Here is a 25,072-nt window from a genome sequence, read left to right as displayed (position 1 = left end):
AAACCACTTAAAATTGCTGTAAGGGCTTTTTTTCCTTCTTAAAAAGGCTCTGATCTTTCCGTCCTGAGAGCGCTCAATAAAGTTTTATATTTTACTCATTTAAAACCATATATTAATAAATGTCCCTGTGACTCCTGTTCGCTGTAGAATATGTACTGAAATTTAGTTGTTGATTGTAGACTCCAGGAGATTCACAGACATTTATTTATACAGTGCTGTAAATTAATAAATATAAAAGTTTAGTGAGTGGTATCAGGATGTAAAGATCAGAGTGTTCTTCAGAAATAAAAACACTTATAGCAATTAAATGTGGTTTATCTCAATCTGTACAGGTGCTGTGAACTTCCAACAATAAAGCATGATGTCGAGCATTATGGTAGAATTATTGATGTATTTTATGGATGCAATGGAAAATACACTGGACCAATAGTTTAGCTACTGGTGCCCTCATGATTAATCAGATTAAGAAAGTGAAGAGCAGAAGGGAGCATCCAGTAAGAAACGAGACCGAGAAAGAGTGGCTTTGCAGTGATGGCAGACCTGAGATTTTAAAGGGCTTGAAAAGTCAGCTTGCTTGGTTTTTTTTAAACTTGGTAGGTAATGAATGGTGTAAATGCTTAATAGCTGTGTTTTTGTACTTTAGCCAGGCCTAATTGTTAAATGTGTTCGCTACAAAAGGAGGTAACGACGTAACTAGTTTTGGAAAACAACACTTAGATGTCTGTTGTGTTTAGGTGATAGAGCTTTAATTCTGGATCAGATGGATGCCATTTCCCATTGACAAGTGATTTTATGCACTACTGATTTTGGTAGGATTCTTGAGAATGCTTCTCTAAAACACTGAAACCCATTAAACTTGATCATTTTGTTATTTTTTTCAGAACGCATCAATAAACCTCCTAATTATTAAAAACAAACAGGTTCAGCATTCTTACAATTATGAATTGAATAATGTATTTATTGATTTAGTTTTACTAAAGATAGTCTTTTACCTTAGATAATCAAATCAGGACCATATCATGCATGAACTCTGAGGAAAAACATAAAAAATATGCCTAAAACCGATTCACAGTCTTATTATGGAAATACAAAATCAGAAAGTCTCATGTTTTATGTCTTATAGAATTGAAATGTAATATAATAATTATAGAACATAATAAAAGATATAAGTGCTAAGTTGCTTGATGAGTACCATATTCCTGAACATTTGAAATATCATGATAGCCTTCTGAAATAAAAGTTTGAAAGTTTTAAAACCATTAAATATCAGTGTACTTTCACAAGATTTATAAGTGTGTATGAAAGAGGACCCAGAATATTAATATTAAATCTTAAAAATAATTGTATCAGTCCTCTGTTTAATATATTAAACATATAGTACCAGTCAAAAGTTAGGACACACCTTCTAATTTAGTGGTTATTCTTTATTTTTATGAGTTAAAAGACACTTCATGTTTTAAAGTAATGATGGATGTTGTTTCTCTTTACTTAGTTGAGTGTTTCTCGACATAATAAGGATTATTACAGCCGTGGAGTAGGGTTATTTACTGTACTTTTATTATTTACTATTTACTGTTTGATAAACACATTAAGGCGGCAAGAATTTGCACTAATTAACCTTTGACGAGGCATGCCTGTTAATTGAAAAGCATTCCAGGTGACTACCTCATGAAGCTGGTTAAGATAATACCAATAGTGTGCAAAGCGTCATCAAGGTAAATGCTGGCTACAGTGAAGAATTAAAAACTAACACTTTTTTTTTTTTACCACATAATTCCATATATGTTCCATATGTTATTTCATATTTTTGATGTTTTCAGTATTGTTCTAGAATGTAGAAAATAGTCCAAATACAGAAAAACCTATGAATGAGTAGGGGTGTCCAGACTTTTGACTTGTACTGTATGTTTGTTAATAATCTGCATTATCCTAACAATGGTTGAACGTTTGAACCACAAAGTCATTAACAACCTTTGTTTATTATTGTCCAAATTAGAGACGTCCTCATCACTCATTAACTAGTATTCTTCCAGTGAGGTCAGGAAGTCCATACATCGGTTTTCCATTAATATATGATGTATCACATGACAGTTTTTCTTTTACTGATGGAGTTTGTCCATAACCTGCAGTACGTCATCCAATATAGATGGCCCCAAGTCTAGATTAAAAGTGAAAGTTGTGTCAATTTCATCTGGCTGGAGTTCCTCAGGACCAGTCTGTGTTGAATCCCTACCTGAGCTGAGGCTCCCCCAGCCAGTGCTTTTACTGATAGAGGTCTCTTTTTGATGTAGTTCATAAGCTTCTTTCTCCGTGTCTTCAGTGTCCAGAAGTGGCAGAGAACTACATTTTTTGCGTCTTTCAGTTGAACGCTGGTCTTGGAACTCCCAGTCCTCACTGTCCTGGCCCAGCTCTGTTTCATTCAGGTTGAGGCGAGGAGGCTTTGGAGGGAACAAACCGGCATGGAGCAGGTTCTGCTCACTCTGAGAGCTTTGCAGCAACAACCTGTGACCCTGCTTCAGGAATGAGAGGTCTCCAAAGCTGTCCCCGTTTATGTCCGAGTCGACGTGGGCGAGGTGTCGGAAATCGGCCAGTGGAAGACTGATCATATTGATGGACAGAGACTTCCGCTTTGAAGATCTCCTTGGCCACCTCCCTGAAGGAGGCTTGGCTTGTAATGTTGCCCTTAAGGGCATCCCACTGAATTTGGTCAAATGCAAAAAAATATTGGCTCCTTTTTTTGAAGGTTGGTATAATTTGATGTAGGGATTTTTATGGATGGTGCATCATGGAGTACTGGGTTCTAAAAGAAAAAATGTGTAAAGCAAAAACAAATTCAGCATAGTCATGTCAATGAACATTGGTACATTTAACTGATGAAAGCCAATTATTCTCAGAAATGTATATTTGCTTTTCGTGGAAATCTTACATAGGGCTTTGCCTTTAACAAGGCCATAAGATTTGATAGGACAACAGGCATTGTTCTAAACATGTAAACACGCATTTATACAGTACTAGGATCAGCAAATATAAAGAAGTCATTTGTGAAAATCTGCACTCTTTACTCTTAATCATCATTCTAAGATTTTCTAAGCATTTTAATGTCGTGTGTGTGTGTGTGTGTGTGTGTGTGTGTGTTTAGCTCAATTTCACATCAGTAATAGATGCTACTTGTCTGGCTTTCAGATCAAATACTTCACAATATGAATCAATTCCCTTCTACAGACATTTCTGTTAAATGTTCTGAAAGCTAGTAGTTTTTTTTTGGGGGGGGGGGGTGTTCAGGAAGCTACAAAAAGGAAGACTCTTGTCAATTAAGTCACAGGCACACAGGCAAATATTTTGCATTGATTGGCCAGTCGACAGTCTTATGGACTTGAGATTTTGTGCGTTAAAGACCCCCTGCAGATTCACACACTTTAGATCCGTTCTCGTGACTTAAAACACTCACTGCATTAATGTGTATAGTACGAGAGAGAACATGTTTTCTTGGCCAATAAAGGTTTTATTGTCACTTTATTAGCAGCAGGAGATGAGGGAACATGGACATAACAGCATTCCTTTTTAACCATGTAAGAATAAGGGAGGGAGAGGAGTGGCCCATTTTAAGGAAGCTTTAGAGAGTTCATCTGCCAAGTCAAAATTAATGTGGGCCTGAACCAACAAAACTTTGCCAAGACACCTCGCAACCCATATGAAAATACACCTCCTGTTCCCGCTCTTCCACTTCTTTCCTGTAGCTTCTCATTAATCAGTTTTGAGAAATACTGGTTTATATTATACTGTACGTTCAGTGCTCCAGGATGGTTTTTTTTTTTTAAATTAACCACATGAGCATCAGTCAGCCCTAGTCACTGTTTATAGCAGATAACTCAAGCTGACCTTCACTTTGAAAGGTTTTCATAAGCTAGGTCCTTTCCTCAACACCTACTCACATGTGATTGTCAGTTTACCAGGATGAAGCACATACTAGAGGCGTTTTGGGTTACATGATGGCTTGTTCAACTCTAAAGTTCTGGGAAACAGAGAACAAATCCTGTTATTATTATGACGAGCCAATATCAGTGCTTTAAAATGTATTTTGAAAAGAATTATGAATTCTGATTTATTATAAATATAGTCTATTGTCGATGAACTGACTTTAACAAATGCCTTTTCTACCCATTGAATCCAAGTGTCATTTTTTCCAGATATACACATTAACCCATCAAAAAAACATTAACACAACTCTGCTTTTTTAAGTAGATCATTTAGTTCAAGCTCACCAATGCAAGTAAAATAGCAGCCCCAGAGTGCATTAAGAGTAAAAACATGTTTCCTTACCTTGTTCTAAATCTTTTCAATAGAGCAGGTTTATATCTTTGGCTGAAAATTCAGACCAATAGAGAACCTCTACAGTTCATAGTCCTTTCTAGCTTGCGAGTGCTAAGGTCCAGCTTCAGGTGTGACGGGTGATAGCATTGTATTACAGTTACGCAGGTGAGGTTTGAATAGAAGGCGTGTCTGAGTGATTTTTTTTTTTTTTCCCGGACGTACCATGTCAGAATATTTTTCATCTCTGTTGTTATCACTTTGAAGTACAAGCCTGTAAAGCCTATAAATTGTACCCTTCTCATAGTTAACTTAGTGCTCCATTACCCCCTTCCCTTTTTGCTAATTTGTCCTCTTCCCGTTCATACACTTTGTAAAACTTGGGATATTTGACTCACTCCATTTGGCTGAGTTAAGAAGCAATAAGAATGAAATGATTAGTAATGTCTGTGCCATGCATCTCTGCTGATTTCCTGTAATTGTGGTTGCTTTCCTAAAGCTCTCTTCATCCCAAGCTTCAATAGTTTCTGGATGATTGAAAAGGTGTGAACACAAGTTTGGAATAAAGGCCTTCATACTGTAGGTCCCGGACATGTTTAGGCTGGCTGCAGTTTCACAAGAAGCTTTTGCAAAGAAGAACCTGTTTCAGCTCCCACACCCACATTCACTTTATATTCACATCTTCTGTCTGTACTTTACCGCAATGCATAACTGACTCGTATTATAGCAGTAATGGAAACTCGCGCTTTGGTCCTTGCTTTTCCAAGTTTTCCAAGTTTTCTTGGACATTATCAGTTGGAGCACATCACACCAGAGCCTAAAAATGATTCGGAAACTCATCAGGGGTCAGTGTGATTTGAGTCCGAATCTCAAAATGTATAACCCAGTGTAGAAACGTCCTTTCTCTCATATATAAAATGTATGTGTGTGTGATGTTCTTTATATTATAGAGACACATCCACAAAAAAACATGCAAGTTAGATCATATTTGTATGAATTTTGCGCTTAATAAGTATTAAAGTTATTATTATTATTATTATTATTATTATTAAGTTAAACAAAATAACTTTAGTTTTGAACTGGTTTGCCATTTTAACAGTGCATGTCTACTCAGTGGGAAAACACTGGGAGTGACGTCATCGGAGTGAAATATCTGTGATTATTATACATACAGGCCACTTTTTCCCATGGAATAAAAACACACATTCTCTTCCCGTCTAGCAGGTGTCATTCATTTGGTTTGATAGCATGCAATATTATTAGCATATTGCTTATCCTACGTGTATTATGCCACTCTACCCAATGGAGAATGAGAGTGGAATATTGTTACAATATTGCACATTGTCAAGACAACATATCACCACACGTTGGAGACGTAAAAGTTCCGCGCTAGTGAGCAATAGTGACAGTTTGTAAACAAATATGGCCGACAGGTTTGCTTCATTAAAAACGGAAGATTTTGAGAGAATTTTGGCTGCCAGGTTGCTCCGTTGTGTGTAGCTGTCGATGTTGATTTTAAAAGTTACTAAGTAAATTACACAGGGAAAATAATAATAATTGGCTTGACTGCGCTAGCGTTGGCCTTTGCTAACACTATAACACTACTTTGCTAACACTACACCGGCTGGAAAGTAACTGGACTGCCGTGCTAACAGCACCAAGTTGCGGGTAAGCTAGCATTGGCCTTCATTAACATTACTGCTCGATGCTACACTGGCTGGAAGGTAACTGGACTGCCATGCTAACAGCACCGAGTCGTGGGCAAGCTAGCGTTGGCCTTCGAGAATGCTGATATGAAGTGTGTGTGTATGAATAATAATAATAATAATAATAATAATGGCTTTTTTCATGGTCTATCAGATACAGTTGTGGTCAGAAGTTTACATACAGTGACATGAATGTCATCTTGGATATGAATGTCATGGCAATATTTGGGCTTTCAGTAATTTCTTTGAACTGTTCTTTTTCTGTGGCAGAATGTACAGCATACATCTTTAAAAAACACTAGAATTTGGTGCACAAGTTCTAATTTTCTTTGGGTTTTCTGAAATCAGCACAGGGTCAAAATTATACATACAGGGTCAAAAATATACATACAGCACACTTAATATTTGGGTAAAATGTCTCTTCGTAAGATTTACCTTGACCAAACATTTTTATTTACCACGAACAAGCTTCTGGCGGAATTCTGGTTGGATATTTCATGACTCTTTATGGTAGAATTGGTAGAGTTAAATTACTTTTTTTTTTGGCATGGACTCGACTTATAAGCATGGTCCATATATTTTCAATAGGGTTGAAGTCAGGACTTGTTTTAAGCTTAATATTAGCCTGCTTTATCGTCCACAACCAGCTCTGATGCGTGTTTGGGTTCATTGTCCTGTTGTAATTCCCAAGTCCCAAGTCGTCTTCAAGTTTCTGATGGTTTATGTTGAATAATTCTGAGGTAGTCCTCCTTTATTATTCCATCCACTTTCAGTAATTTCTTTGAACTGTTCTTTTTCTGTGGCAGAATGTACAGCATACATCTTTAAAAAACACTAGAATTTGGTGCACAAGTTCTAATTTTCTTTGGGTTTTCTGAAATCAGCACAGGGTCAAAATTATACATACAGGGTCAAAAATATACATACAGCACACTTAATATTTGGGTAAAATGTCTCTTCGTAAGATTTACCTTGACCAAACATCTTCTCACGACATTTGAACCAGTTCCACTGGCAGCAAAACAGCCCCAGAGCATGATGATCCTACCACCACCAGCTGGTACAGTGTCCCTCTGTACATGGTGGTCATTGTGGCCAAACAACTCAATCTTTGTTTCATCTGACTATACAGCTATCCTCCAGAAGGCTTTTTCTTTGTCTGTGTGGTCAGCTTCAAACTTTAGTTAAGCTTGAAGCTGTCAATTTTGGAGCAGGGGCTTATTTCTTGGATAGCAGCCTCTTAGTCCATGGTGATCTGAACTGTAGACAGTGATCCATCAGCTTCCAGTTCATGGCAGGGCTGTGCCGTGGTGGTTCCCAGGTTGTTCCTGACCGTCCAAACCAATTTCCTTTCAGCTGAGGGTGACAGTTTGGGTTTTCTTGAAGCAAAGTGGATTGGCAAAGTGACTGCACCTCACAATAACTTGGATACAATTGTTTGAATTGATCTTGGAATTTGCAGTTGTTTAGAAATGGCTCCAAGAGACATTCCGGAGTTGTGTATATCTGCAATCCTCTTTCTCAGATCTGCAATCCTCTTTCTCAGATCTGCACTGAGCTCCTTGGACTTTCCCATTTTACTGTGTATTGGTCAATGCAGTGAGTGCTGTAAACAAACCCTTTTTATGAAGGCACAGAGAAGCTACCAGCTGTAGTCAATCATGATCGCTAACAGGAAGTTAAGAGACCTTGACCTTGGCAAGATAAGAGACATTTTGGAAGTTTCAGCACCTCTGAATTAATAATCTAAGTGAGCATATGTAAATATGTATATTTTTTGACCCTGTATGCATAATTTTGACCCTGTGTTGATTTCAGAAAACCCAAAGAAAATTAAAACTTGTGCACCAAATTCTAATGTTTTTTTTAATTAAAGATGTATGCTGTACAATCATTCTGCCACAGAAAAAGAACAGTTCGAAGAAATTACTGAAAGCCCAAATATTGCCATGACATTCATATCCAAGATGACATTCATGTCACTGTATGTAAACTTCTGACCACAACTGTATATTCCATTCAGCTAGCATGATAGTGAGCGAGTCGAAGACGAGTTCAGTATCATGCTAGCTGAATGGAATATATCTGATGGACCACTCATGGCCAGCCAATATTATTTAAATCTCACTCAGATCCGTGATGCATTTCGTATGAAAATACAACTTTTTCAACACAAGAAGATACTTCATATCTTCAAACTAACGTGTGATGTTCTTATTATATAGACACATTCACAAACAAAAAGTACCAAATTTATCCAAACAAAAATTGATTTCCTCATGAGGTGGGAATATTGAAAAATGTGTCACAGTTGTAGTTCTCAATGTCCCGGATGTAGCTCGTATGAAAAATGAGTGGTGTATTTCCCAGCAAAACACTCATGTCCATTATATACAGTATATAAGTCAAAGTCCTTGCTGTGCCAGCACCTAGTCTTCCCAGGCAGTCAGCCTCCCATCCATGTACTAACCAGGCCCTTAAGGTACATTGGGTGGCGCCGATTTCCGTTTCAGTAGCCCTCGGCCTCTCGCCTATTACATAGCTACGGTTACAGTGGGGGACTGGTCCTCTGGTAACCACAACAGTTTGACTCCCTGCTCACATCTGCATTGTGACATGCCTCACCAGATGGCAGTTGGTACCATTTTTATGTGGCCCAGTGTAGTAACTTGTAGAACACTTAGAACATAGTGTAGGAACATGTAGTAACTTGATCTGGAACCGTCTTCATTGATTTCTCCGCTCTAGGGAGAGTACTTCAGCCTAGTTCTAGGTTTTTCCTATAATCTTCCTTGCACGGTTCATTCAGACACAAATTGAAAGGACATATTTTCTAATAACTTTGCACTGCAGAACAACCTTGGAAATCTACCATACCGGATAATATCTGGAGGTTATTTGTAGGTGTACTCTGATTTATTTCAATGTAATTAAGGAAATGGTTGCAGATATTTTAATGTGATAGATTAGAGGACTTTCTGGTTGAGAGTACTGACTATGAAATATGAAATTCCTGTAAAAATTCAATAAGGACCAGTGAAAATAAGCAATGGTTCTTATTATTAGGGGAACATGTTCCGTCATTAATACTGAGCCAGACATATTGGTTCCTTGTCAAACACTGCTTATGCTTCTGCTCAGTTTAATGACTCTGGGTTGACCTGTGCCTGGGACAGATACTGCATTGTGAAGAAGACCAAAGTGGTTCATATCAAGACTTGAACTTGACAGGAAGTAGTCCTTCCATTGAATACATGCTGTTCCAGAACATAGTCCAAGTTTTCTTGACTGGTGCCTTCTGGAGTGCGAAAGCTGAAATGCCTTTCTCTTTCGTTCTACAAGTGCTTTCATGCTTGTGCAGTAAACATTTATGCTTGCCTTGTCTCCATCAAACGAATCAAGTCTTTCTCCACAGATGCAATCACTCATACAACCAAAACAATTTCAGCTCTCGCTACAACATTGAGCCACAAGTGCAACTGCACGTTTTAGTAGCACTCGCACTTTCATTCCCTTCCTTTTGAGATTCACGCAAAAAATAATCAAGACGCTGATGAAGTTTTGTGCTGTCTGAAGTCTCGGTAATACAAGCTTTGTGTTTCATGAGAAGTCAAATTAGAACTGTTTTTATGTTCTGCTTGGTATGTCTCTCGGAGTCAGACTTGATTATTCTGGCTTTTACTTATGAGGAGGATGGATTGCTGAGTGAAATTTTAGCCAAGTTCAGGTCATCATTGGTTTCTGTAGTGTTTGGTACGGCTTTTTCTCAAACCCTGGGATGCGTAATCTTCGTTGCTTGAGAAAAGTATTTCCAGATCCGGCTTTGAGTTTTAAACTGGCTTTTTTTCTTTTTTTTTTGCGTGTGTGTGTGTGTGTGTGTGTGTGTGTGTGTGTGTGTGTGTGTATTCATTTGTGTGCTTTTTGTGGATTTGTTTCTAATAGTTTAGTCCATAAACATGAGCAAAACAATTACTGCTTTGTCTGTGTACATATGCCTTCTCTGCATTCCCTTCGATTTGTTCATGATTTTGCTTGAATGGATCTTGGATTTCTTTTGCCATCTGTAATATCATGGATTATTGTCAAATTTAATGGCGTATTGGTCCCAGTTGAATGTTAAATATACGAACCTTTGCACATTCTGGAGTTGGGAAGTAAAATTGAGAAATAACACCTGGCTCCACAAAGACTGAAGAGTACCGTATTTATCACAGTTCAAATATACATGTCATTGCCAGACATGTCGGTATGATGTAAAGCAAAATTTATAGCCTTTATAAACTTATATATCCTGAGAGTAGGCAGCTCAACCTGGATTTTTACTTGACAGTCAAAAGTAAAATCCATAAAAGTTTGCGAATGCTTATTACTCTTTTTGAGGAGCAAGTTCATGCTACAAAATCTGCCTGAGTGAAAATATTTACTTACTTGTGGCTCTTGGCAAAGAATTGTTTCTCGTTATCAGATGGCATTTCTAATTTTGAGCGTGCTTGGAGCTTTGGGAGACCGAAGTAAACATTGCTTGCGAATCTGCATTCCAAGCAGGATTTGTTCATCACACTGATGAGCTAAGAGACTGTTTGCACTTTTTGTGACAGATTTGGACAATGTATTTCTCTATATGCCAGCAATAATGCTGAGCACTAAATGCCTCCTACCTTGATGGCAAACACCACGTTCATTGTTTGAACAGAAATTTTCAGCTACATTCTTTTGGTTTGGTCTGGGATTGCCTCACCATGGTATTGTTAGACCCAGTGCTGGAAATAGATTTGTTTTGTATTCCTCTATTCAAGAGCAGTCTCCTCAGTATTACACAAGTGTTCTAAAGATTGACTGCGCACATGGATGTGAAATGTGGGTATCTGGTTCTGTGTGAATAATTTTAGAGATTAGTAACTCAGTAACTGGCAGCGTGGTTAGCCATATGGGAAGGCACTGTACCAACAGCGTGTTATAAAGAAGCACGGAGAAGCATATAATAATCTGAATTTGTACATATGGTTAGTGAGCTAGTTGGTTTTCGTTAGCTTGCTAGGTAAAACACAGAGTAGATGATTAAAGACATGGAAAAATACATATATGAAATACACACACCAAAGCTGAAGTAATTTTGTTTATCTCACTCGTGAGTAAATGACTTCAGTTTGAAGTATAAAAATTATAGAGAAAAGCACAATGTTAACAAAATAGCTCTGCAGCTAGCATGCTAAAACAAGAAAGTGGGTGATCATAGCTACAAATTTCACAAAGGTAAGTTAGTTAGTGAGTGAGTTAATATCACTCACTATCAAGCTACAGTACCAGTCAAAAGTTTGGACACCCTTACTCCTTCATAGGTTTTTCTGTATTTTGACTATTTTCTATGTTGTAGAACAATACTGAAGACATCAAAACTATGAAAAGTGTTAAAAAACAAAATATGGGGGGCGTTGTGGCTCAGGTGGATAAGGCGCCATACCATAAATCCGGGGATCTGGGTTCAATTCCGACCCGAGGTCATTTCCCGATCCCTCCCCGTCTCTCTCCTGCTCATTTCCTGTCTCTACACTGTCCTATCCAATAAAGGTGAAAAAAGCCCCCCAAAAATCTTTAAAAATAAATAAATAAAAACAAAATATGTTTCATATTTCAGATTCTTCAGTGTAGCCAGTGTTTACCTTAATGATGCTTTGTCATTGAAACTATTGGCATTATCTTAACCAGCTTCATGAGGGAGTAACCTGGAATGCTTTTCAATTAACAGGTGTGCCTCGTCAAAAGGTAATTAGTGCAATTTCATGCCGCCTTAATGCGTTTCAGATCTAATAATAATAATAACAATAATAATAATACAGTAAATAGCCCTATTGCACAACTATAGTAATCCTTATGTCAAGAACCGCTCATTGAAGTAAAGAGAAACAACAGTCTATCATTACTTTACTTTAAGACATGATGCATCTTTTAATTCATAAAAATAAAGAAAAACATTTAATTAAATGGTGTGTCCAATCTTTTGACTGGTACTGTACGTGATTAGAGAAGTAATAAATTACTTTAACTGTTGAGCAAGGAACAACCCACATCTATCAACTATTCCTTCACCTGTTATAAGACAGTGCTTCTTGACTTTGACTTTGTCACTTTAGAGTTTTAAGGTTTTCTTTTTCTCTTGTCAGATCTTACCCAAGCAGCTCTGACTGTGAATAATAATAATAATAATAATTATTTAATAATAATAATAATAATAATAATTATTATTATTATTATTAAGTAGGGATGTACTAATCCAATACGCCAACAGAAGTGCACAGATTGTCTCGGGCAGTCCACAAGTATTCGGATAGTTTTAGAAAACGTTTTATTTTTCCCTCATAAAATGACGAAATGTTGGGTCACTAAATAGGAAGGCTTTAAAAAAGCCCTCCAAGGTGGATACATTTTAAAAACTCAAAACCGTTTTCACAGTTTTTGTATCAGCAGGAAAAAGATGTGCTTTTCAAAACACTGATGTTATATCTTTAACCTGTGCATGTCCATTGTGATTTTTTGTGTTGTTATGAAGTTGCTAGGACTTTTTTTTTTAATAATAGGTACTGAGGATGACGTTATTCTATAGTCTGTACGTTCGCATTTAATGGCGTTTTTATTACACCTTCACTTGGGAGTGCTATAATACGATGAGCACTGTACTGCTAATAAAGCAACCACTCCAACAGTTTGGACCGTGCAGCTACTCGAGATTATGGATATGGTCCGGGCAAACACTTTGGATTCAAGTGCAGGCATAGTTGCACTTCAAGGAATAGTCAGTTCACACATTTGGGCCTTAATCCCAAAGAGGATTTTGACAGTATATATTTTGATATAGGTATTGTATTGAAAATCTAAAAAGTGTTATTGGTCCATATTTCATTACAGACTTTCCAGCTCAGCGTGAAAGTGGTTTCCCTGCTGATTCAGTAATCATGCTGAATCGATTAGTCTTGTGCTCCTTGGCTTTAAAATATTTGTTCAGGAATTTGCAGAGCACCATTACATTCTTTCACTATTCACTAATCTCTCATTTATTAGGCTAGCATTAAAAAAAAATCACTTTGCAAATCATATTATTTGAGGTATCAGTAAGTGTGATTTTGCTATGCGGTTTGCAAGATGCTTTAAAGGTAACATATTATACTCCTTTTCCAGAAGTTGACCCAGTTCCCTGAGGTTTTAATGAAATGTCTGAGACATGCTCTGGTCAAAACACAAGGATAAAACACCACCGCTCCCTTCTCACGCTGTTTAAACAGCCCTGTTCAACACGACCGATTTGAGCACCCGTTCCTTTAAATGATAGAGCCGCTGCTCACAACACCTCCCTCTTCCGCCAGCCAATCAGGTAGCACTTTCCTCGTGAATATTCATTTGCAAAGGCAGTTCTCAAGCTATGAATGGAGATACTCAGATGAGGGGGCGGGATAATTCTAATGAGCTCCACTTGTGACATAGAAAGAGGAGCCAAATCTGAACGGTTTGTTGAAGCACATGTTTTCTGAAATAGGCAGCACAAAAGAAACTGACTGTTGTCTTATTTCAAAATTTGTGGGTTGATAGGCACTTCAGATACATTTACTTAAATACATAGGATTATTGTTGAAGGAAAGGAGGAGTGTTCACTGTTATCCGTGTACCTCGAAGGAAAAACTAAAGGAGCAACATTTCTTCATTACATTTAAGATGTGGAAAAAGTATCTTCCTAATGCAGGGTGTCCAATCTTATTGGTAAAAGGTTGATGTGGCTGCAGGTTTTTTTTTTTATTCAGGAAATCACACCTGTCTCGACATGTTTATTCAGCTTGGTAGGTTGGAATAAAGCCACACTGACCCTTTACAGATAAGATGGGACACGGCTGCTCAGCTATTAGACATTCTAGCTTCAGCATTAATGATCACAGTGTATATTGTATACATACAGCATTCGAAGTCCTTTCTCAGCCTGGGCTTTTTATCGGAATCAACAGATGGTTCACATGCTGGTGGTTATCGCTGCCTCGCTGCTTTGGTCTCTGGCTTTGTTCTTCAACAAAGTGAAGGAAGTAGTTGTTCTGCAAATGGACAGAAAGCAAACAATATTAGGAAGCTGCATTTTTGCACCAGTGATGAGCACCACTACATATAAGTTGTTCGACCCCTGCTCTGTACTCTTGCCCTTTCTCCTTTTATAAAGTCTTCATTTCTGCAGGGAATGTTCTGTTCACAGGCACATGGCAGCTTGGATCTGGTGTTTGTTTGACTTATTGAAGAGGCTTGGCACATATTTCTTGTATACATTATCAATCTCCTTTAGTGATCAAGTTCTTTAGCTGTCATGACTCAAGTCAGACATATCCCACCAACACGAAAAGAATGGGAAGAACTAAAATAAAAAAAACTGTTTTTACTGCTGCGTTAGATGAAATGAATTCCGTAACCAGCACGATCTTTGCATAAAACTTTGGCAAGATTATAAAATAAATAAAATCATGTCCAGGTTGTTTTAGTAAAATATTCTTATGAAAAATGAATGTTTTCTATTTTAAGTCATGCAGAAAAAAAAGTCTTTGACACATGTAAAGAAATTCTTTAGAGCAAAGATGGCTCCTAAAATACTGAAATTATTTCCATGTTTACAAAAATGCTATAAAGAGCAATAAACAATCATAAATGAAACAAAGCCACTATTTGGTGTGAGACGACCCTTTGCTTTAAAAAAAAAAAGCAGTCTCAAGTACAATGAGTGCAGTTTTATAAGGAAGTGAGCTGTAGGTTTTACTGAGCGTCTTGCAGAACCAGCCACAGTTCTTCTGCACACTTTGATTGTCACACTTGCTCCTTAATTTTGCAACAAAACCCAGCAGCCTTCATTATGTTTTCTTTTTTTTTTTTGGTCTGAAAACTAGTCTCTTAGTAGGTGGTTCTGGAATTTGCAGAGGCAATGCCACCACAGCGCTCCAAAGGCATGCTAATGCTGGTGGGGTCTGGGGGCATGGCACCCTGGAAAATTTTGAAATGTACATGCCTTCTGGTGCATTCTCAGGTAATAAATTATTTATAATAATTTCCCTGTAAAACACTTGCAAAATATGTATGAAATTTCCCTCCAGATGTATGTGTGCTTGGCTTTCTCAGTTACCCTCTGTAGTACGCTGCCTGGCTCTGTAACATAACTACATACGCTACAGCGTGGTCATGTGGTTCGGCTCAGCCAGTCAAAGCGTGAGAATCGATCAACAAATATGGCGTCGCTTCCAGTCATGACGCGACTCGAAGACAATTTCGTGGTGGAATGGGATAGTGGAGAGGATATAAATCGCTTAAACATCGAAAGGCAAGTTTTAATTTTTTTCTGGGATGGAGTAGCCAGCGTAGACTGCCTGTGTAGGCGGAGAAAACCGCCAGTCGCTGGTGCTTGTGGACATCTCTGCTGACATCCGAAAATTTTTCTGTAACATTTAATTTTGTGCTGGAAAACTAATATTTGGAAATCTAAAATGTTTTTGTATTGACTTGATATTGTAGAAGTCATAAATAAAGTCATATGAACTCAAAAAAGTGATAAAACTAAAAACAGAGTTTGTACTAAAAAATTGGATGCCTAAGACTTTTACACAGTACATATTTTTGCCATTTGCTAGACTTCAGGCATGGCAGCATTCCATGATGTATACCTTTTTCTTTTGTCATATTTTCACTGACCCCTTTTACACGGCCTGTTCAAGGCGGGAAGCTTATGCTTTTATTTATTCTGCCTCGCGTTCTGTATCAAAGGTCCAAATGTGGAATGGGAATCTGTGGTGTTCTACCTCTGAGCCGGAACAATTGGTAGTAAGAGTCGGAATCGATGGCTGTGTAAAAGGGACAGCCGGAACAGCAAGACAGGGGTGTGACGTTTTTGTCATTGACATTCTACTATTCAAGACCTACACAAATTCAAACGCCTCTGTCTACACTGGCTAAGGTCCACACGCCTTTCTGCCTCTTCCTATTTCTCTCCACTAGACCTCAGCCTCGGAAAGTCATGTGGCATATAAGTGACGCCACAATCTCGGATTTTCTCGTATAATTTGTACTCCGAGTGCGATATTAGAACCTCGGGGAGAGTAAGATGTCAGCGCCCAGAGACATTGTGGGGTTTTTTTTTTCTTTTTTAAAAATAAAATCTGTGCACAATATACAGGTCCAAATATGAATAAGTGAGCACTTGGGAATGTCTTGTATGGATATTATTTGTCAGTATAAAGGAGTTTATTTTTTGGGTTTTATTAATCTTTCAGTTCAATTCAATTTCCTTTTACTGTCATTGCACAATATACAACAAAATTCTATTCCTCTAGTGGGTAATATAAAAAGACATAAAAACATAAATAGGTCATAAAAAACAAAGACATAAAAACATAAAAGGATAATAATAAAACACCATAAGACAGTAAAAAGTGAGGTAAAGCCATAAATAGGGGACAATCACAAGAACAGTAAATAAAGTGCATAAAGAAGCAGCTGATGCGATATGTCCAGTCTTTTCAATGTCCGAAGGAAATACAGTCGCTGTTGTGCTTTCTTCACCAGGGCAGTGATATTTGTAGTCCATGTGAGGTCTTGTGTGATGTGTATGCCTAGAAAGGCCCCAAATGAGGACACTCCCTCAACTGCATCACCCCTAATGTACAGTATAGGGGAGCAGGGCCTTCACGTGGTCTCCTGAAATCAATGATCATCTCCTTGGTTTTGGAGATGTTGAGTGCCAAGTTGTTCATGGAGCACCAGTCTTTGTCAGAAGACAGTACTGTGTATACAGGAAGTACTGTGACCACTGTGCTCTGTATGTATTATGCTGTGCTTCCCCACTGGTGTACATCTGTACTTTCTTGGAGTACATTATGATATCAAAAGTGCTTCTGGTCATCTTAGCCATTTTTATACAAGTGGTGTCCAAAATATAAATGGCTATAATTTCATCTTTCAAAAGACCCATGATGTTACGTGACATTATTTCAAGAGCACAATATCTGGAAAGATGTCTGCTACTATATACTGTAGTTATTTGAGAGAAGCAAAATATGAGGCGGCACGGTGGTGTAGTGGTTAGCGCTGTTGCTTCACAGCAAGAAGGTCCTGGGTTTGAGCCCTGTGGCCGGCGAGGGCCTTTCTGTGCGGAGTTTGCATGTTCTCCCCGTGTCCGCGTGGGTTTCCTCCGGGTGCTCTGGTTTCCCCCACAGTCCAAAGACATGCAGGTTAGGTTAACTGGTGACTCTAAATTGACCGTAGGTGTGAATGTGAGTGTGAATGGTTGTCTGTGTCTATGTGTCAGCCCTGTGATGACCTGGCCACTTGTCCAGGGTGTACCCCGCCTTTCGCCCGTAGTCAGCTGGGATAGGCTCCAGCTTGCCTGCGACCCTGTAGAACAGGATAAAGCGGCTAGAGATAATGAGATGAGATGAGAAGCAAAATACGCCACTTCACTATGGAGCGTTTGGCCTTTTCTCACTCCATTGATGCAAAAATGATAAACTATGTTGAAAGGGTTGAGAGTGATCTGGTCACCGGAAATCATGGTTTCTGGGGCTTTTAACGTTCTACTTTTGCTTATTTAAGTAACTTCTTCTAAAGGAGTTTTCCTATTGGAGACCAGCCAAATGTCCCTACAGTGTCAAATCTGTCACATGTTCCTGTCCGTCTGGGATATTTTGTCTCCAAGATATTAAAACATGCCCACACAATACACAAATTTAAGGCAGAAGAGCACTGGACTGATTGGTTCCAGTCCATTCTCTATAGAGGACAACGCCTAATCCAAGTATGACTTGTGCTGCTGTCTGGAAATAAGAATCGGAGATAATAGTATGTGTTTATGTATATTTTAGTGTGAGAAGACGTCATACCGTGCTTTGCCATTAATCTAAACAACCTGTGACTCAGCCTGTGAGACAGGACACTCAATGAAGCACGCTTAGTGGGTGTTTTCTCTGACGTAAAACCTATGACACAACCTTCTCCATATGCAGCAACTCAAGACTGCTCAGTTTATGTACTATTAGGACGTATACACGCACAGACACCCCGGAGCCAAACGCACTCCTCACACCTGTGACAGCGCTCGGTCTCGTATTATGAGTAAGAGCAGTCTTCCAGCTCATCTCGAATTCAGCCAGCCATCTGGTATATCACAGGCCAAAGCCTGGGGGGGGGGTTGCTGAATCACATGAACCGATGAGATCAGCCATGCCATTCACAAGTGTTAACTCGTATTGTTCCTGAAGATTTCTTACAGCACCTTAGTGTACACTGGACGCTTTATTAGGAACACATGTACACCTGGTCGTTCATGCAATTATCCAATCAACCAATCATATGGCAGTGGCACAGTGTGTAAAATCATGCAGATGCAGGTCAAGAGCCTCCGTTAATGTTCATGTCAAACATCAGAACAGGGAAAAAATAATCTCAATGTACGTGGCATGGGACTGGTTGAAGTATTTCAGAAGCTGCTGATCTCCTCCGATTTTCATTCCCAACAGTCTCTGAGTTTATACAGAATGGTGCGAAAAACAATAAACATTGAGTGAGCGACAGTGCTGTGGGTGGAAACGCCAGGAGACCCTCTGTGGGGGACCTGCCTTGTTGATGAGTGAGGTCAGAGGAGAATGCCCAGACTGTTTCAACTTGACAGGAACCTTGAGGCGATGGTTTGAACCAGCAGAAGACCACATCAGGTTCGACTCCTGTCAGCCAAGAACTGGAATCCGAGTCTGCAGTAGGCGCAGACTCACCGAAACTGGACATCTGAAGATTGGAAAAATATCACACCGTCTTTTTCCTGTTTTTAGTTATCCAGTTTCAGTGAGCTTGTGCCCACTCTAGCCTCAGAGTCCTGTAACCGCATCATTTTATGCATTGCACTGCTGCCGCATTATTGGCTGATTGGAAAATTGCATGAATGTGCAGGTGTCCAGGTGTTTCTCATCCAGCGGATAGGAAGCGTATGTGACTGTCTTGTGTTTCACTTATTGGGCTGCTGTGTTTATATTTTCATGATGCCGCTGCTGGGGTTCACATTCTCGTGTTCTTCATCTTGGTCCGTTCAAGCTTGGTCAACACACAGGAAGGTATCTCAAGCCCTTGGTGTAACCCCAATCACACATACACACCTGCAGTACGGTATGTACACTGTATTAAGAAGCTGCAGCTGTGTCCAGCTGCTTCTTTCTCCATAAGAGGGTGCAGTGGAGCCTTGGTTTGAAGAACTGGAGATTCGAAATCTAACCTGGCATGGTTGTTTTTGTTTGGTTTAATTGAAGATGCAGCATTTGTTTATGTACTTAATTGAGCTTGCGTGATGTTTGGTGGTTAGGAGGTGGACATGAGGCTTGAGCTCACACTAGAGGAATGCTAATAGCTGTTCTCTCCTGCCTGCACTCACAGCATTATTTCCCCCCTCCAATTGCACATCACTTGGGTAAATACTGGTGACCACAACCACATCTTACAGATGGCTTACCTTACAACACATCACTTACTGTCATGCTTTTTTTCCAAACACACACACAAACACAGACATGCATACAGACACATGAACAAAGCTAAATCCATGCACTACAACCTCCTTGTGTTGTTAACTGGACATGTCTTTGGTCTTTCTCCATCAATAACTTTTAAAACACATTTTGAAATCCTTCCGTGCTTTCTCTCTTTTCGTCTCTCCCGATCATATGATATGATATGATACAGCGCCCTTCTGAGTTACTGGTGGCTTTCATTAAAAAGGGCAAAAATGTGTATTTCAAAATAAACATTATACACTTTATCCTGCGCAGGGAATGTTTAACATAAAGGAGATGGCTGCTGATTTTCACAAGTCTGTGATTAGATCCAAAAAATACACAGTGTTTAGCTTCAAGTGTCATTGCAGTTATGTGTTTTGGTCTAACGAGAACAAAATCAGACATTTTGGCTGAGCATATTTGACATCAGGATATTTGAGTACTGCATTCAAAAGCTGTATGTTTTTACACCACTGTAACATATACTGTAGATCACTGATGCTTTGAGTTTTGTAGCTGGTGATCCAGGAGCTTGTGTGAAGACTGATAGCATCATAAATTTGGATAAGTACTATAGTATTTCAGCTCAAAATCTGCTTCAGTCTGTCACGAGGTCAAGACTGGGCCATAAATGATGATAATGAAGATAATCACCCTAAACATCCATTCAAATCAACACAGAAATGGTTGCTATATCATAAATACAGTGTTTCTCACTGCCCGGATTTATACGTTAATAATGGTCTGAATTGAAAAGGGTGTTCCATATGCACAAATCTATCAACATGAAGGAGCTTGAAATGTTCTGCATTAAGGGGAGTTCAAAGCCCCCACTCCCCTTCCCCTTGCTCCCCCTTTTTTTTTTTAAATATAAAAATAGTTTCCAAGAGACTCCGTGGTGTTTTTCTTTCTAAGAGAGGTTTTGCCAAAGTGTAAGGGTGCCAATAATTTTAGTGAGCGATTATTACTTGGGAAAATAATTTGTGGTTTGAAAAATTGTTGCGTTTAAATAAAACTACACAGCATCGCCAAATGCATAAGCACAAATAATTAAATAATATTGGCTAGCGTTGAGCAGTCTGTCAGATATATTCCATTCAGCTAGCATGATAGTGAACAAGTCGAAGACAAGTTCAATATCATGCTAGCTGAATGGAATATATCTCATATACCAAGAAAAAAAAGCCAGTCTATTATTATTATTATTATTATTATTATTATTATAATACATTCCTTTCGGGTGTTCAACGCGTCTTTCTCTTTCAAAATTCTTTCAAAATCTTCCGTATTTAACGAAGCAAACCTGGCAGCCATGTTTGTTTACAAATTGTCACAGACGCTCGCTAGCGCTGAAGTTTTACGTGCAATACGTATCTTATGGCGTTTTCAGTTCATTGCGACAGTTTACTGCGGGCGCCGCTGGTGAACAAAGAAATGCTTCTGCGCATGCGCAGCAGAAAACTTTTCTCATTGAATATTTGCATTAGCTCCAACGTGTGATGTCATGTTGTCTTGACAACCATGCAATATTGTAAGCCCCATCCAATGCTCATTCTTCACTGGGTAGAGTGACGTAATACATGTAGGATTAGCGATATGCGAACAATATTGCATTCTATCAAACCAAATGAATGAAACTTGCTAGAAGGGAATAGAATACATGTTTTTATTCCATCGAAAAAGTGTCCTGTATGTATAATAATTACTGTTTTTGCACGTATTTTATTATTTTTTTTATAGATGATTGTGTTCATGAAGGGTGCTAATGATTCTAGAGGGCACTGCATGAAGAGATTTTGGAGACGATGCGATTTGGCAGATTTACTGGATTGAATAAGTTTAAATTGAAAGTGGAAACATGAGAATTCATATTTTCTTCTTTGTAGTAATATGAATAGCGTTGTCTGTTTGAGGCTTTGGGGTCTTCACAGATATTGAGAATTAATATTTAAATTATGGAGTTATAATTGAATTATGATAAATTATGGTGTTATAATTGATTAAACGAATGTTGTTCCCATTCATGGCTACAAGCCAAGGGAAGGAACGGTATACTCAGCGTCTCCTGTCAATCACAGTGACACTAGCCGATTATGGGCATCTGTGAACTCATGTATGCAGAAAAGGGTCGATAGCATTAGAGTCCTCTGAGTGTGTAACGCTGTTCTGTGGCACAGAAGTTTGAAATGATGCAGTTGGCTGGCTTCATGTCTCCGAGGAAAAACGTTAGTTTTCACCTTTACTGGTTGGTAGCTGTTATATGATAGGGGAGAGCTGGCTGGTGGGTTGGAATCAGCAGGTGAACAAATTGGGGAGAAAATGGGGGATTAACCCCCCCACCCCCCGCCGCCGCCACCAGGAAAAACATCCATCCATCCATTTTCTACCGCTTATCTAGATCCGGGTTGCGGGGGTAGCAGCCTAAGCAGAGCAGCCCATACTTCCCTCTCCCCGGCCACCTCCACCAGCTCTTCCGGGGGAATACCGAGGCATTCCCAGGCCAGCTGAGAGATGTAATCTCTCCAGCATGTCCTGGGTCTGCCCTGGGGTCTCCTCCCGGTGGGGCATGCCCAAAGAACCTCCCTTGGGAGGCGGCCAGGGGTCATCCTAACAAGGTGCCCAAACCACCTCAACTGACTCCTTTCGAGTACAGCTGCTTTTGTCTGAAAACCAATTAATATCCCCATGTTCTCAAATAATTGAGATTAGTAGCTCGTCTCATAATTGTAACTGCAGTTGTACTGTATGCAACTTTTGATTCCGTGCATTTCAAATATAAAGTGGCTAGAAAGTTATATGCTGAAAGCCTCAGATATCAGGTGCTGTATATAACAACTTTTGCTAGTCATTACAGGCACTTACATTGTGTTTGTGCATTTTTTTTTTTGCAGACCTCTCTGAGCAGTGAACGGGATTATGAGAGCCTGGTGTTAATGCGCATGAGGCAGGCAGCAGAGCGACAGAAGCTCATCGAGCAAATGCAGCGAGAAGATGAAGAGGAAGAAGCAGCAAAGACCTGAGGGCACTCAGTCAGCAGCTTGAAATAAACACCTAATAATTCTTCATTACCATTTTGTGCTTGGTTTTACTCTCGCAGTTTGAATCCTCACAAATCAATAAAGTATTTTCTTTTTGTAAATACTGACAATCAGGGTTGCCTAACTCAATGTGTTCCTCGGCTTTTGGCCGAGGGTGTGCCTTAGCAGGAAAAGATTTTCTCTAAGGAAGCATGCAGTCCGTGAATGGCTTCAATCAGTTGGCATACAGCCTGAAACTGCAGCCCGTGTATTTCGGGGTGAATTTCTGGATTCAGAACTTGTTCTTGTCCAGTGCTGAACACAGTGGAACTATGAGAGGAAGTAAACATTGGGTTTTTTAATGGGAACAGTGCTGCTGGAGTTGATGAAAGGTGACGGGAGGTTCTGGCTTCTCTGAAATAACTGTGGTGGTTATGATGATTGCACTTCAGATTTTGTGTTTTGGAGACTGTGGCCCAAATCACTACGGGCACGCATGCAGTCTTGAAGCCAAAGTCCATGATGAAAGGCTGCTTTTTTTTGGGTGCTGGCCTTGATTTCTTACACCTTCCAGTAGGAAAAATCCCTTGCTCTATTGTTGGTATCCACTAAATATATTTTAAACCACATTAATCATAAGTGTCTGTTATGCCTTTCTGTATTCCATTATATTGTCTTTGAATATGAGAAGCAACAGAGATTCTCCCTCCAGTTACATCAACATTTGCTGTTTTTGCTCTGCTCCAGCTTCCATCATACGGTACGTGCAGCAGGTAATCAGAGATGTTTATCCATTTCAAGTACATTAGGGACTGGAATGAGGAGAAAATGTGAACCGAGTGCTGGCCTCCTGAACTGGATGGAGAATCCCTGGTGTCCATTAAAGGCTTAAAGACATCACCATTTTTCTAAATAGATCCTATTCTTCCCAATTGTACTTTTTGCCATCTGTAGACCTTCGATGTTGTTCTCCTGGGGACCACAAGCCCCTATTACCACTCCTTTGATTAACTACTGTTGAACATACTCTCAAAACTACTCTGAAATTCTTAGGCTGACTGATAAAAGAATGATTCATGATTCACAGTATAGGAGGATAGGGTCCCCCTGCAAAGTCTCGATTCCTTTCAAAGATTTTGCCGTATTTATACTTTTTTTTTTGCATATTAATGAAATTGAATAGTCAACATATTTAATACTTATACTAATACTTATACAGTAGGTTATGAAATTACTCCTTATATAGTTATTCAGACCATCAAAGTACTCATTACAAATAAGAAAGGTCTCTTCTCTCATCCAGCCTGTAAACTGTACAATCAAAATCAACTCAGTTCAGCATCCACTCAAGTTCATCCAAGGCCATTTCATCTGAATGTAGCCTTGTCATGCTACACAGTGTAAATAATGCTACAGCTATTTGTGTACATCTGAACATGGATAAGCTGCAGCATGGGAATTGAGCATGAGCACCACTGATCCTCTCTCTATTTGGCATGTCATTACAGTCTGACTTCCATCAGAGTTTCTAAGGACAATTACAGTCGTGGTTTCCTGTTGCCTTCTACTGGATTATTATAGAGGTTTTCTCCTCTCAACCATTCACACACAAATTCACACCTATGGGAAATTTAGAGTAGCCAGTTAACCAAACCGCATGTCTTTGGACTGTGGGGGAAACCAGAGCACTGTGGACTCTTGGACTGTGAGGGGGACTCCCATGCAGACACAGGGAGAACATGCAAACTCCACACAGAAAGACCCCTGTTGGCCACTGGGCTTGACTCTAGAACCTTCTTGCTGTGAGGCAATACTGCACCACCGTGCCACCCCCCTGATCCTAATTCCATAAAATGTTTCAATATACATACATACAATATACATATATAGTGTAAGGAAAGACTCATAAAACGGGCCATCTCCTTTGCCTTCCTAGAAGGCATGAACTCCATCTAATTTGCAAAAGCATGTTGAAGTATGTGGGTAGGAACAGTGGTGCAGTGCTTAGTACTGTTGCCTCACAGCAAGACGGTTCTGGGTTTGAACTGCATGGCTGATTTGGGGCCTTTCTGTATGGAGTTTGCATGTTCTCCCAATTGCAACATGAGTTTCCTCCAGGTGCTCCAGTTTCCTCCCACTGTCCAAAGACATCAGATTAGGTCAACTGGATACTTTAAATTCCCCGTGTGTGAATGGTGGTTGTTCTGGATGGATGGATGGATGTTGAGGTAAGTTTTGTTAATTTGCTAATACCAGCTGTCTATATTTAACTAAGTTCTACTGTTTTCTTTGCTAATGCCAGGTTAGACTAGCAAAGTAGCTAACAAAAACTAGCTAGGCAGCCAAGCGAAATTGATAGTAAATATTGCTTATTTACAGGATATTTTACTTCTGTTTAATTAATAAGAAAACTATGTAGTGTTAGTCATGCATATAACCAGCAAACCTACAGAGAGAATGATGTTTTGAGGCAAAATGGCATAGTTGCTTTGAAATG

The 25,072-nt window shown here is 39.2% G+C and overlaps 2 protein-coding genes across 3 annotated transcripts in view; one reads left to right on the top strand and one right to left on the bottom strand.

Annotated features, from left to right (window-relative positions):
• dnajc17 (DnaJ (Hsp40) homolog, subfamily C, member 17) overlaps positions 1 to 22,626 on the top strand; it is a 126,908-nt gene extending 104,282 nt beyond the window's left edge. Inside the window, exon 11 of the mRNA XM_060933963.1 lies at positions 22,450 to 22,626. Within this exon, the coding sequence (XP_060789946.1) occupies positions 22,450 to 22,578 (129 nt within the window). The 3' untranslated portion in view covers positions 22,579 to 22,626. The remainder of the gene's footprint in view (positions 1 to 22,449) is intronic.
• On the bottom strand, positions 725 to 4,779 carry LOC132894310 (cdc42 effector protein 3). 2 transcript variants are annotated; one of them, XM_060933967.1, is made up of 3 exons: positions 4,321 to 4,779; positions 3,933 to 4,012; positions 725 to 2,800 (listed from the first exon to the last, which is right to left on the bottom strand). In XM_060933967.1, exon 3 carries the CDS (start codon positions 2,691 to 2,693, stop codon positions 2,100 to 2,102), a length of 594 nt encoding a protein of 197 aa, XP_060789950.1. In that variant the 5' UTR covers positions 2,694 to 2,800; positions 3,933 to 4,012; positions 4,321 to 4,779; the 3' UTR covers positions 725 to 2,099. The 2 variants fall into 2 exon arrangements, with proteins under 2 accessions (XP_060789950.1, XP_060789949.1); XM_060933966.1 differs by lacking the exon at positions 3,933 to 4,012.
• Positions 22,627 to 25,072: the final 2,446 nt, after the last annotated feature.

Source organism: Neoarius graeffei, chromosome 11 (genome assembly GCF_027579695.1).
Source record: "Neoarius graeffei isolate fNeoGra1 chromosome 11, fNeoGra1.pri, whole genome shotgun sequence".
Classification (NCBI taxonomy): Eukaryota; Metazoa; Chordata; class Actinopteri; order Siluriformes; family Ariidae; genus Neoarius; species Neoarius graeffei.
This window is presented reverse-complemented; position numbering and strand designations above follow the sequence as displayed.